Source organism: Pyrgilauda ruficollis, unplaced genomic scaffold, assembly GCF_017590135.1.
Source record: "Pyrgilauda ruficollis isolate IOZ18807 unplaced genomic scaffold, ASM1759013v1 scaffold18, whole genome shotgun sequence".
NCBI lineage: Eukaryota > Metazoa > Chordata > Aves > Passeriformes > Passeridae > Pyrgilauda > Pyrgilauda ruficollis.
The window spans coordinates 3264692-3278425 of NW_024516984.1; the positions used below are offsets into that span (position 1 = coordinate 3264692).

Here is a 13734-nt window from a genome sequence, read left to right on the forward strand (position 1 = left end):
GATGTTTTACCTTGGGACAAAGTGCAACATAACAAAACCATTGTCAAAAAATAAATCCCAAAATCTGCAATAGGAAAGCAGATTATAGAATTATTGCCAGCCCTTTGAAAGCATAAACATCTGCTCCAGCTGTCTTTGGTTCTGGCAAATTAACATGGGAAAGACTTAGTTCACCCTCCAGAAGTGAAGTATAATTTTGGGCTGCTGATTTACTTGCTTGATCTTGTTAAGGGGTTGGGCATGCTCTCTGTTACATCTCATCAAGTAAGCACTTGATACAGTTGTCTGAAGAACCTTGGTATCTAAACCAGCTACTTCAAAATAAAGGCTATTTTATAAAAAGCAGGATTTACGCTTTCTGGCTCTGCATTGCAAAGTTGCAACCAATGGTCCAATTGTTCATCTACGTCATAGACTTAGACAAATGGTGCAAAGAGAAACCTATGTCTCTGTGTCTTAGCTACATCACACTTGTGAACTACAGTAAATCCTTCATGAGTGCCACAGCTGGGGGATACAGCCTCCCATGCAGGAGCTCCCACACTGCCAACCTTCTGCATCAACTCATCAGTCTCAGATGCAGTATTACAAAAAAGCTTGAAGCTGTGTTTTAAGCTAAACTCCCAACTACATTATTTTCTTCTATAGGTTAGCATCTCCTCTCTCTCCCAATCCCCTTTCAGATACCACTAGATGAACAGTTTTGTAAACTAAAAATATTATGCAGAGGCCAAGCCAAGAAGTGGCAAAGGCAGGCTTCACAGCTTCTTGGCTGACCAGCCAACCAAGGCACCATGCCAAATTAAAACACTCACTTTGCAGGCTATATATAACCCTACAGGCTATGCATTCCGTAGGCCTGTTCTTTAAAGCCTTTCAGCTTCTGTAATCACAGGCAAAACTGGAAGCCTAACAGAATCAGTGGGAAGTTTGCCCAAGTAAAAGCTGGATGAGTGAATTCTGTATGTTGCATATTCCGCAATCCTCTGACAAGACCAAAACCATAATTTCTTTCAAAAGAAAGTTCTTCTGCATTAGCAGCGAGGTGAAGGTTCAACTGCTTTGTGGAGAGAACCATCTTTATTTGTATGCAACTTGTTATTTGATGTGTAAGAAAAAACAACATCACAACAGAGGGAGAAAATTTTAAATTGTTTCATAATTATTCATCTATTGCACATCCAGGACTGTCTCAATGAAATCTCAAGATTAGAAATACTGCTGAACTGTTCCACAAATGAGACCTTCTATGAATAATAATACTCTATGAATTACAATGCATAGCTTCACATCCTTTTTTTTTTTTTTTTTTTTGAGAGAATTGTCAAAGCATTATGGAAGGGAGGGAAATATTCCACATATTTTAACATTTTTATATGAACGAGTAAAGCCCACTCTCATTGAAAAGAACCGATTCCCTTCTGCCTACAGAAATGCTACAAGGTAATTTTGAATGTTCTCTCTGTGGGCATATTTAAGTTCATCAATCACACACTGACATAAATTACAAAGTAAAGGCTGAGACTGCAGAGACAGAGCTTTCCACGAATTGCTGCTTTGCTACAGCTCGTAACAGCCCAGGTTTGCAGAAAAGTTTGACAGTTCTGTCTGCAAGACTACTGTTATGCACAGCTCTTGAGTTCCTTAGACCCAAAACAAACTAGGGGAAGTATCAGTGCAGAAGACAGTGGCCACACATAAATAACATCCATCTGGTTTTCTGTGACGTCCTACTTTCTGTTGTTGGGGTATTTTCCTCCTCCCACAATTCCTCCATTCTTAGGGTTGGCAGGCACAAGAAGGCTGCACAAATCAAAGTTGCAACTATTTGTATGGTTTTCGCCAGACAGAATGATACAAAAAGGTGTTTATTACATCTTACAAGATGTAAGATGTAATAAATTCTTCCAGGAACTAATTCTATCCTGCAGATTCTTAACTAGTGAAGAAGCAGAATGAATTACTCTGGTGCACTTAGAAGAAGCAGTTTCCAGTATCACAGTTGTCTCTGTGTTGTATCACATTCCACTGCAACACTGTCTCCTGTATCTTAGTGTCCTAATCGAGTCCCTCAGACTTGAATACACTTGAATGTAAAGATACTGAAGGGTAGAGTAGGATAATGTATTTGAAAACTACAAGTAACCATCTCTCTATGCCTCTCTAACTAAAATGTAGAGATTGTTCCTCAGACAAAAATTTTGGAAAACTTGATAATAATTGTATGAAATAACATACAGGGGAGAACTCTAATGTGGCACAGAGCATGAAACAGTCACAGCTAAAACTCTCCAGCTTCCAAATATCTTCTTGCTAGAAGCCAGTTTAAGATGCTTTATGGAGAATAAACTGCAGAGTCATTACCACTAAATGGAAAGGCATTTTTCCTCTCCCTTTTATACTTGTTATAAATCCGTGGCATACTCACCATAGCAATCACAAAAGCAGCATTTAGCATTACACAGGATATGCTGAACACAAAAGCACCACAGAACAGTATACTGAAATGATCATTTTAATGCACAGGTACTGTAAATCAGTTAACTTCATCAGAACTGAAATACATATAAAAGTAAAAAATTCTGGTTACAGGTGAGCTCTCTGCTGTACATATGTATATATATTATGACCAATACACGGCAAAAAGCATTTGATGACAAAGACTGCCATACATCACTTTTATCACAAGGTGGTGCCAGTGACCTACGAGCACATTCACTTTACAAAACTTGGACAATATTTTGCTTAGTCACCCGCAAGATATTAGTGCATATTTTACATGTAAAAATAAACAAAAAATGGCAAAACAGCACAGTAATTCCCCTTCCCCTTGACTCACAATCTGCTGCATTTCTTCATTCAGAATATCACTTCAGCCTACCTTAGGAGTTTTCAACAGGCATTAACTGTATATCTCTAAGTTATATCAGTTCTTGCCAAGGTCCTGTCTGAAACATTTAATTTACAAAGAATAGGGCACATTGAGAATTAGGTGTCACTGATATGCATTTAACTCCCTAAGCTTGAGGAACATGGGAGCAATTCTCTAATAAGAGATAATGAAGCCTCTACTGTAGAAACTCACAATTTATGTATAGAACACAGACAAAACAACAGGTTTTCTTTTACTTGCAGCAGATACTTAGTATAATAATACATACTAACACATTTAAATGCACTTCCATGGCAAGTTAGAATTCGTAAGACACAGCTCAGGTCCAGCATTATATTTTTGGCAGACAGCTCAGAGGAACTTCAGTAGTATCCTATACTCCCATCAGTAGTACTCATCCACTACAATTAATGCAGACAAAGCATTAATATGCATCCAATTCTCTCTGTACATGAAGCAGATGGCCGTGAAACAGTTTATTCTTCCAAAATCATACACTCTCAATTTGCAGCAGTGTGATTTAAGTTTATTATAGTAACTTCATTGATCTCAATATTTTGAGTTGCATATCTGATATGACACTTCATTATAATTTATACATAAAGTAGTAACAGATTTTCACTACACTGATAAAAAGATGATTACAGGTTTTTTTTACATAAATATGAGTTACATTTTAAAAAAAGAAAGAGCTTGGCTTAACATGAAACAACCTCTCTTCCTTAACATTCCACTACTTGATAGTATTTAGGATCCCCTTCCACCAAGAAAAATGGAGTGGAGATAATATATCCATTTATGATTGATTGATAATTCTCAACTGTCCACAAAGCATCTGGTATGTCTTGTATAAGATAATCTCAATAGATATATATCCTTCATCCATCAATGTTAATGTGAATTCAGACTTTTGACAGTATTATACATGTAAAAAAAAAAAAAAAAAAAAACCAAAAAAAACCCAAAAAAAACCAAAAAAAAAGCACACTAAGCAGCTCCAGCAACTAAAAGTCAAATACACTATGACCTGGTGAAATCTTGAGTGTCCAAGTGTGCTAAATTTAGCAGTAGCCCATTCTGTTCTTACATACTACAGCCAGACTATCCACACGAGATAAGCTGGATGCCTAACTCGAAACCACTTCAAAGGTGAAACTGCAAAATTAATGTTCAAGATTGGCATTTCAGAAGTGATAAATGTGACCTTTCCATCCACTTATGTTACACAAAGTGACAGGATCAGAAGAGATTCTCAGCAAGCAGTATGCAGCTGGAGGTTAAGAAACCTTCATTTGTCCACTAAGCAAACACATAACTTAGACTTGGTATAAAAGGTGAAGGGAAAACTTGACCCAAGTAAATAAATCAGAAATTGTTTGCCCTAGAGAAATGCAGTATGATTACAGGATTAGGGCTTGAGAGACTTGACTTTTTTGTGTCTTCCCAAAAGGAGAAAAAGAGGGAATATCTGGTTTTTTTGCAGGCACTTTTCATTAGTGGGCTTATGGAAAAACAGCATGATTCAAAATATGACAAAAGTAAATACAACAGCAATTTGAAGAACTTACTTTACCTCAAAATATGCAGTTCTAAATCAGAGAAAACTTGTAAACTAAAAACCGAATTCCTACTTCACAAAAAGCACTTTGAAGATCAATAGTCATGACTCTTTTATGGAGGGGATGGAGCCCCAAAAGAGAACCCCTACCAAAATAAATCTGGAATTTCCATTTTCCAGCACACTGCACATTGGAACACATCTTACAGCCTTTACAGTAGTAGCCTCATAGGCCAGTAGTACTATTCTTAGATGTTAGAGGCTTACCTTGATTCACCCTTGTTATTCCCACACTACATTAAGAGAAGGCATACTACAAAAGAATATATACTTTAATGACATCTTTGGCTTATGTTCACACAGTCCTGAATCCCAGGCATTGCCCAAAGGCACTGAAGTGGCAAACAAGAAGCAGCTGTGCAAGGAGGGCCTTTACACTCTATGGCACTTCTCTGAATACGAAACACCTGTATCAAAATTTTGTTATGGCGGCTTAATAGAAACTCTTTTTTACACCAAAATCAAATGTATCCATGTAAGCATTATCTCTCAAATCAACATCAAACTTAAACACCATTACAATTTTGGCCCTTAAAAGGCACACTTGGCAAAGTGATTTGTAGGCAAAAGGTAACAGACATTATGATACAGAGGCATGTGTACACGTATACAGAAGTATATAGAGAACCAAAGTCTGTAGATACAGCAAGTAAAGCAAGCACAAAGTCTTTCCTCTGCTCAGCCCATTCATTTTGCAGCAAGATTCTTAGGAGGCTCAAGTTTGTACATGCTGAAGTAGTTCACCACTTGCTGAGGGACTTCTGCCAGGACACACTGAGCCAGAGCTTCTTTGGGAGACTTATAAAAAAAGAACACCAAGCTTCAGTTTCCACCAACTGCTAACAAAGATTCTAAGGCAAGCAATAATCACCTCCTCTAGAAGGGCAACTTAAAATCTGACATTTTAGAGAGGACTTTACACAGTGCCCTTGTGTGACAGACAGATGGAAGCTTCCCTGTCAGCTTTACCTTCTCCCTCCCGTTACTACAAATCAGATGGCTGTCTTGTGCCACTGAAGTAACAGGAGCTGAGTGCACAAAGGGCTTCCATGTCTGAAGACACCTTTTGTTACACGAAATACACAGCGCAGATTTCAGACTTCAGCTATCTGCTTAAGATGACCCTTCAGGGATTTGTTTAAATCATTTGAAATTTTTTGCACCAAGCCTCATCCACAATAACTGTATTTATATGGAGTAGCTCTTCTGCAGATACTATTTCTACTGTAAGACTAAGTATCCATAAGAAAAAAAAAAATCTTTTTCTAGAAACTGAAAGCACTTGAATGTATAGTATTATACTGAGCATTAACCCTAGTTAAGTAGATTAACTAATCCAAGTGCGTTACTTGATAAGCATATTCTGTATTGATTTTGCTTTTTCCCATTTCAGTTTGCCTGAGTTACTCTGAGATTAAACAAAGAATTGGTATGAAAAGTAAAAATGTAAAAGCAAAATAAGAAGTTGTAAGCAGTATTTTTGTGGTTCTTATTTAAGTCAACTATTTTCAACATTATGACGCTTAAAATTTGATTTCTATTAGCCTACACATACATTATTGGATTTTACAGAAATTAAAAAATATAAAAAACCCCATCCATTCATTTAATCAAGTCTGAGAGAGTTTTACAAAGGTCATTCAGCTGCAGAAACTAGCCAGAAATGCAGTGCTGAAACTAGAAACTAAATGATTTAGAGGTTTTTTTAGCATTTGATAAAGGCTTGTCTTAAGAGGACATATTGGATACACCACAAAAGCCTAGGACTAGATGTAGGACATCCTAGCAAGCCCAGCATACGTCTACAATATTTATTAAGCATATCAGTAAGATTACTTACATTTTGGAACTTCCTGAATGGCACAAATTGGACAATGTCTCTGACAGCTGGCTCTCCTGATGAGGACCTAAGAACTCCATTGTCACCATCAAGAAACTCCATGGCATCAAAGTCTGCTCCTCCCACACCAACAATGATAATGGACATGGGCAACCTTGAAGCATTAACTATGGCAGCTCGAGTTTGATCAAGGTCTGTTATCACACCATCCGTTATGATCAGAAGTATAAAGTATTGCTGTCAAATCAATAAACACTGTGTTACGACAAAGAAATAGCAAACGTTTAGGCACGTACACTTAGAAAAACCCACATACAGACTACTACTTTAGCATGTTCAGTGTGCCCACTGAATTTTACAATCAAACATCTAATTTGTAGTCAGGCTTCATCTGTACAGTCTGAAAAAGTTTGCAAGGACAACATAATCTTTTAAAAGAAGGTATCAATAAACAGCCACCATCCAAAACTCCCGTGGTATCACCCTTCTTTCCTCCAAAATCCCCAGATAAACCAACAGTTAACCTATTTTCCCATCATTTGTTCTAGGATAGAAGGCAGTTTACTGAGGTTTTAGAAAGGTAACACCTTTGAAACTTGTATTTGTTTCCTTTCTGGTTTATCAATATCTTTATGAAACACCACCCTTTACTTCATTCATTGTATCCGGAAAATCCTAAATCACACCTTTTAGTGTTGAAATACACAGCTCTTTTCAAATTCCTTTAATCATGTTTTCTAGCTGCTTCATGAAATTAATTACCAAGGTGACTGAGACTACTTTGTAGTACATCAGTAACTTAATTAAGTACCATCTGAGTTGCTTCCACTATTCTGTTAGGGCTTCTAAGCGGCGGCATCCTAGCTTCTGTTCTGGATTGGAGCACCAAAAATGAGCTAGAAATACCAAGTCTGTAAATTATCAAATGCTTTTTGAATTTCCAGTCTTCCCTCGCTTAATTTCAGATGATTACTGAATAGCATAAATTCAAGTCCCAAAGATACACCCAGTATTCTTACAAGTCTCTCTTCACTGCTTTCCTTTCCATCTGCCTTTATCTACCTTCAAATAATTGTTCTTCCCTTATCTTGTCTGTTTGGGTACCACCTTTTCTCCCTGCTTTCTGCCAGTCTGTTCCCCCACTACAGCAAGAACATCTATAAAGTAGTTATGACCACAAAAAGCTATAAGCAACTGCAGGATACAACATCACATCAGATTTATTTCTCTCTTCTCCATACTGGATTTATTTCTCTCTTCTCCATACTTCCTCCATATTGGGAAAAAATCAGCATCAGAATCAAAAGCCAATCCCAAATGACTATGATATGTATTAAATGTCAAGGTAGCAAATTGTCTTCAATACATCTTTTCAGTCAGGAAAAATAAATCTCTTGCTAGGTATACTACATAAAATAAAAGTTAAAAGAACCCAAACAAAAACAAAACCAACAAGAGGTTTGCTCCTTTCCTAAGACAAAGACATACACATATACATGCTTTTTTTTTTTTTTTTTTTTTACAGCTACTAGTGAAAGACTTCCAAGGCTAAATTACCTTACCAGCCTCATGGCATATGAAAATCCATAGCTTTTTTTCAAATTGGTTTCTACTGATAATTTGACATGCAAAAATAGCTATTTTTTTTTAAGTGACATCAAATACACCAGTATTCTCTATCATCAGTGATTTAGGATTTTCTGAACTTCCATGCATTATCGACATGACTGGATAATCAAGACTTGGTCTTCAGAATTTCTATTTTTAATATGAGTCAACAACTCATGTATAAAATTTTAATATGGAGGAGGGTACAGCCCATACAGCACCTAAACCTTTATGGTACAGTTAACTATCTGTGTTGGTACCTAGGTGTCAGGAGCTATACCATCCATTTCTTCACTGCCTTAGTTAATCCTCTCTCCCAGCCATCTGATGTGAAACATGGACTAGCTGAATTTTTTTCTCAGCTGAGGTTAAATCACTTTCTTAGATATGAAGGCCTAAATTAGACTTGAGCAAGTGTATAGCACTGCAAGAGCTTTGAACAAAAGATAGCATAAAGGTGTTGTGTACTTTTAAGTTTCTATTTCAAAAGTGAAGAGTTTATTTAGTTAATTGATGAAGAGGACTGTTACATACAATCTGCAAAAATAACTAGTTTTTCTCTTGTTTTAAAAGTAACAAACATTTATTCATAAGGTAAAGGGCCAACTATCAAATGAATACACTTACAAATTAAAAAGAGAAAAAAGTATTTATAAACAAGAAGGAAAATAAAAAAGTAGAGAAACACAGAGAGTATCATAAAGAACTTACAGATGCTGTTTGCTGCTGAGTAGCTGCAGCAGCAAATCTTGCCACATGATTTATAATTGGGGAAAAATTTGTTGGTCCATATAACTTCAGTTGAGGAAGACAGGCTCGATATGCATCAACAATGCCTTGGATTCCTAGAGAACAGAAATAGATTTTTTTTTTTTTTCATATTAGATTCAGTATATTTTGAAGCACCTGATTTTCCTAAAGCTGTATAAATCAGTTACTTGAAGTGATGATGCAAAGATTTAAAACTGACCATGATGGTAAAAAACCAAATTATTCAGAAGCAATGGAAGCTTTCAGTTTGACCAACGCTTAAGGCACATACATAACATGATTTGCCTTGAGTGAACAGATAGGCCAAATACTCTACGCTCAAGGGTGTGAAACTGAACTACAGCAGTTCCCTTCACCTGGCAGCTTGTGGTGGTTGGTAGTCTGATCAGAGAGGCTACACTGAACAGGCACTAGCAGCACCACACTCAAACCAGACAACTCCAAACCAGAAGCAAAGTAGCATAAAGTGTCATGACAACACAAGAGAACTGTTCCCAGCCCTGTGTCCTGGCCATTGAAACCACCTCTTTAACAAACCATTACAGAAGACAGATGCAATGGTATTTCTCCTAAGAAATTGGTTGTAAAATTTTTCTTGCTACAGGACTAAAATAATTATTTATTTAGAACAACAAGTTTCAGTTCACTTTTTAAGCATCTTTATGACTTCAACTTAGGCATTTTACTCTCTAGGCCTGATGTTACTTTCTCAGACTTACCATTACAGAATGGGTTTGAAGGGTTAAAATTTATTGGGAACTCATGGGATACCTGTGAACACACAGAAAACATAGTCAGGACTCCATATACAATCTCCTCCTGAAGCAAGTGCTTTCAGCTGCCTTAGGTACTGCATTTACACATCCCGTTACCTGAAAGGAAGGAGGAATTTGTGCACCAAATCCAAAGGCTGGAAACATCTTATCTCTAAAGAAGCAATTTTAAAGAAAACAAAGTCAGTGCCTTACATTAAAAGCCAACATAGTACAGTAAGTTTAGTTATTAGTGCTGCTATTCATCATTAAAAACGCTATTTTAGAAGCAAAATTAAATGTAAGTTCCCCACTGTAATTGTTTCTGGGACCAAACCTAGTCTTTAACACCAAACTGGCAAGAAATCAAGCATATATTTAAATCAATGCTGCTCTTTTCATCAATTATGAAAAGCCCTGCTTGTCTGCAGCAAACACAAACTTATACTTGCAATTATATCATGGTATTTTAGTTCCATAACTTAGCTCAGAAGTTTCATTCCAGTATATCTGCAGGCATATTCAACACTGGTTTAAAAAGCTACCACAAGTGTCTATACATATCTAAAAAAAGGATCCAAATAAAAATCAAACACTTACGTATCATAATCCTGAATGACCATCCCGACAGACCAAATGGCTGTTAGGTATTCATTAACTCCATTAGGGCTGAGGTAATGCAGAGAGTCCGGAGAGCGAGGGTCTCCATTGGAGCCTGTAAAATCTATCCCCACCTGCCAAATGCAGCATTTATATCTCATTGCTCTCAAAGGTTAAATGATGCTTCTTATCTCTGGCAAAGCCAAAGTGAAAACCATGAAAAAGTAGTAAACAGGACATCTACAAATCTAACAGGCACAGTACTTGGATGCAGGTTTCTTGGAATATTAACACTCTTCAAACAATGTCACAACAAAACCCTCAAAAGCTCTGCATCTCTCCAGAAGGGCCAAACTTACTTTCATCTGAATCACAGAATGGTTTGACTTGGAAGAGGCCTTAAAGATCATCTAGTTCCAACCTCCCTGCCATGCGCAGAGACAGCTTTCACATGAGGAGGTTGTGGACATGAGGAGATTGTGGAAAGCCCCATCCTTTCAGTTACTATTCACAGCAGCTCTTCAAAATCTGGTAAATTAATTTCATTCTGTATCTTGCCACACAAACACACACACCCACACCTTTCTTCTCAGAAGTACAACTAGTCAGGCTCCACAGAAGCCTAGAGAGGTATTTCTCTGACTTCAACAGGTCTTCATTGCTTTGGTGATGAAGCTTGTTAATAAGGTGAAGACATCACACTGTTACTTGTGCTGCACTTGGTTCACAAACTACATAACTTAAGGGTTCTAATCCATATCATGACCTCTGCATGTTGCTTTCAAAGAACAGTAAATTTCTCATTGGTCTCCATCCACACAACTTAGGCAGTTCCTAATGAACATAACCAGAGGTTCAGAACCTGTTGCTGAGAGTAAAGACTGTTTTTTTCTGAACTGACTAGAAGCACTCTGGCAAAATAGCTTCCTGCTCCATGCTACAGAACAAAAACGAAGTCAACAAGAAAAAAAAATACAATAATCAAATAAAGTGCACAGCCAATCAATTCTATACTTCAATTTCCTCCAAAACTCAAACAGTATTCATATAAATGATTTAACTTACGGTGAAATTCAGCTGACATCCACCCATGATGTAATCAAGGAATGTGCATTCTACAATAATCTAAAAATAGAAGACAGAAATTTTGGTTTTTTTCAATGGGAGAAAACACAGCTAATATTACTTTAGCAACTTTTAAGTTCCAAATATGTTGTCTTTACCCATTCAAATCATTAGTTTTGCCCTAGAGCTATCCAACCCACTCACTGCAACCAGGATATTTGCAACACACGCCACCATACAGTCAGTGCATCAGAATCAGGCCTTTAACAAAACTACAGACACCAAAGCTGCTCCAAAACAACTTCCATTTATAAAATAACACATTATGGCAGAGCTTTTTACTTTGCCTTAAAACAGTGAGTTGGGAAATGCAGTGGTTCAGAAATTACTTAAATTGGTAAGTGACCTTTCTCTCCAAGAGAAAGTGAAGGGACAGGGGAGGACAAGTATATAATTCAGCTCTCAATTTGTCTTGTATGAATCAGAGTCCCTTAAATATTTACTGTGTGTGGAACTTTCAGACATTTTAAAGTTTCTTACAGTTTGAGAATGAAGATATACTAAATGAGAGTTGTTATGCCTTAACACTTAAAACCAGAATTATCCAGAATATATTACTGACCTCACAATGCTTAACGCTCACAATGCCAGAGTTTTTATAGTTCTTTTTCTTCTGCCTTTTCTTTTCATTGATGCACTCAAATTCAACCTGCATGAATGCAAAAAATCCAACAAAAATATTATAATATCATTTATGTAACAAGTTTAATAATCTTATATTTCAGGACTGATACTTTGGGCTTATATTAAAAATGAAGTTCATTTCATAATCCTGCAAAATTAAACCCAGCCTGCCCAATAACAGCAACAAAAAACATTCTCAAGACAGAAATCCTCTCTTACCCAGAAGTCTACAAACACATTTGTTTTGACAAATGTATTTCAAACAAAGAAAGAAATTCTGTACCATTCTCTGTCTGAGGATTCTGCTAACAGCTTTCTTTTTGGTAAAGACATAGCAATTCAAACAAGGCATCAGTGTTTCCAGAAGCTGTGGCTGGAATTATTATTATTATTTTTATTATTTAGTATAAATACAATGCTCAAAATATTAGGAAACTACAAGCATGCACTCTTGTTATATAGATCCCAGTCTTTTAATGCAGAAATAGTTCTGGAGGTTTTACAGGACTAAAGAAAAATATGGTAAAACATCTTGATAACACAGATATCCATAAAGCAAATACTTTTATGTTATGTTTACTATGCCAGCTTTTGTCTTCTATATGGAAACCCTGCCTATTAAAAGGTATGGAAACTGTTATAGTTCATAAGATCAGGAAGGGTAGTATCACTTTAGAAAAAAGCCACCTAATGTAACACAGCTGCATTTTTGTGCAGTGGCATAAATATTGAATTTTCTCATACTCACTGAAGTACACATAGTTAATAGTTAATAAGTGCCACATTTTAAAATAAAGAATTACATAATATTTGAAAAAAATATTACAAGCTTTGGTCTTTTAACTGTAGTTAAATTTGTGCTGCATTCTGTCTTTTGACAATCCAGGGGTTTTTTATTTCTGTATTTTTATGGTACGTGAATTTTTTTTGTGCTGATGGTGGGGCATTTAGATACATAATAACAATAACTGTAACCAAGATATTAATCCTAGAAAATGGATGAACAATGCAAATGCTCTTTCAGCCTCAACTACATTGGCAATGTCAAGGTGTAGCCTAGCCCAGCTTGGGGGTCACCTGTGGCCAGGTGACCTAGGTTTTGCTACAATATGAATAAAACAGCTTATCAAGAACACACAGGCAGCTTAGACTATGTAACTTACACGTGACAATCGAGATGCTTCCTTCAGTTGTGACATCGTTGTTTGAAAACTTCCTATGAGATCATGAGACCCATCACTATCATAGTCATAGCACTCAACCTAAAATGCAGCATTATATAGTGTTAGTAACAGAAATGGCCCTACAAAACAATGAACACTGAAATGGCAAACCTGAACACCCCAAACATTCCTGTATCTTTTACATCACAGAGTTTTTCCTGCATTGAAGCCTTGGAACTGCATAGGGCTGCATTTAAAACAGATTAAAATTGGGTAGAAGCCAATACACTCAGTTTTCAATCTAGTCTTCTACTCAAGTGAAGGAGAGATGAGAATACTAAGTAGTGTCAGGTCTTACATGAGCAACTAACATCAATTATATTGAACTATGTTTTGAGAGTTATGGGGTGTTGGGAAGAGTAGGAAAACAGCATAGGGTTTTTTATATTGATCATGAATCTGAGCATCCAGCTAAAAATTTAGTAAATCAGTTGTGTAAACAATCACGAGAGTTTTAGCAACACTTTTATATTACTTCATTAATCGTCAAAATAACACAGAATTCATAAGCATATGAAGGTTCAGCCCTAAAGCTAGAAACAATATTTGAATTTTTATTTTTTAAGATTAGCAAATTTAAACAGTGGATCTGTTAAACTATGATCTACACTTCATGGATCTGAATGTCAACTAAAAATCTCTTTTCCTGTAGTGAGAATTTAATGATAAGCTTTATTATT

General features: G+C 36.4%; 1 protein-coding gene across 3 annotated transcripts in view; it reads right to left on the reverse strand.

Moving 5' to 3' along the window:
- Positions 1-2499: 2499 nt before the first annotated feature.
- Positions 2500-13734, reverse strand: part of CPNE3 (copine 3) — a 29069-nt gene continuing 17834 nt past the window's right edge. For all 3 annotated transcript variants that reach the window (XM_041464349.1, XM_041464350.1, XM_041464352.1), the window contains exons 9-17: positions 12995-13093; positions 11770-11856; positions 11148-11207; positions 10083-10216; positions 9603-9657; positions 9450-9501; positions 8671-8804; positions 6352-6588; positions 2500-5309 (exon numbers count right to left, since the gene is read on the reverse strand). In XM_041464349.1, coding sequence (XP_041320283.1) covers positions 5199-5309; positions 6352-6588; positions 8671-8804; positions 9450-9501; positions 9603-9657; positions 10083-10216; positions 11148-11207; positions 11770-11856; positions 12995-13093 — 969 coding nt within the window. In that variant the 3' untranslated portion in view covers positions 2500-5198. The remainder of the gene's footprint in view (positions 5310-6351; positions 6589-8670; positions 8805-9449; positions 9502-9602; positions 9658-10082; positions 10217-11147; positions 11208-11769; positions 11857-12994; positions 13094-13734) is intronic.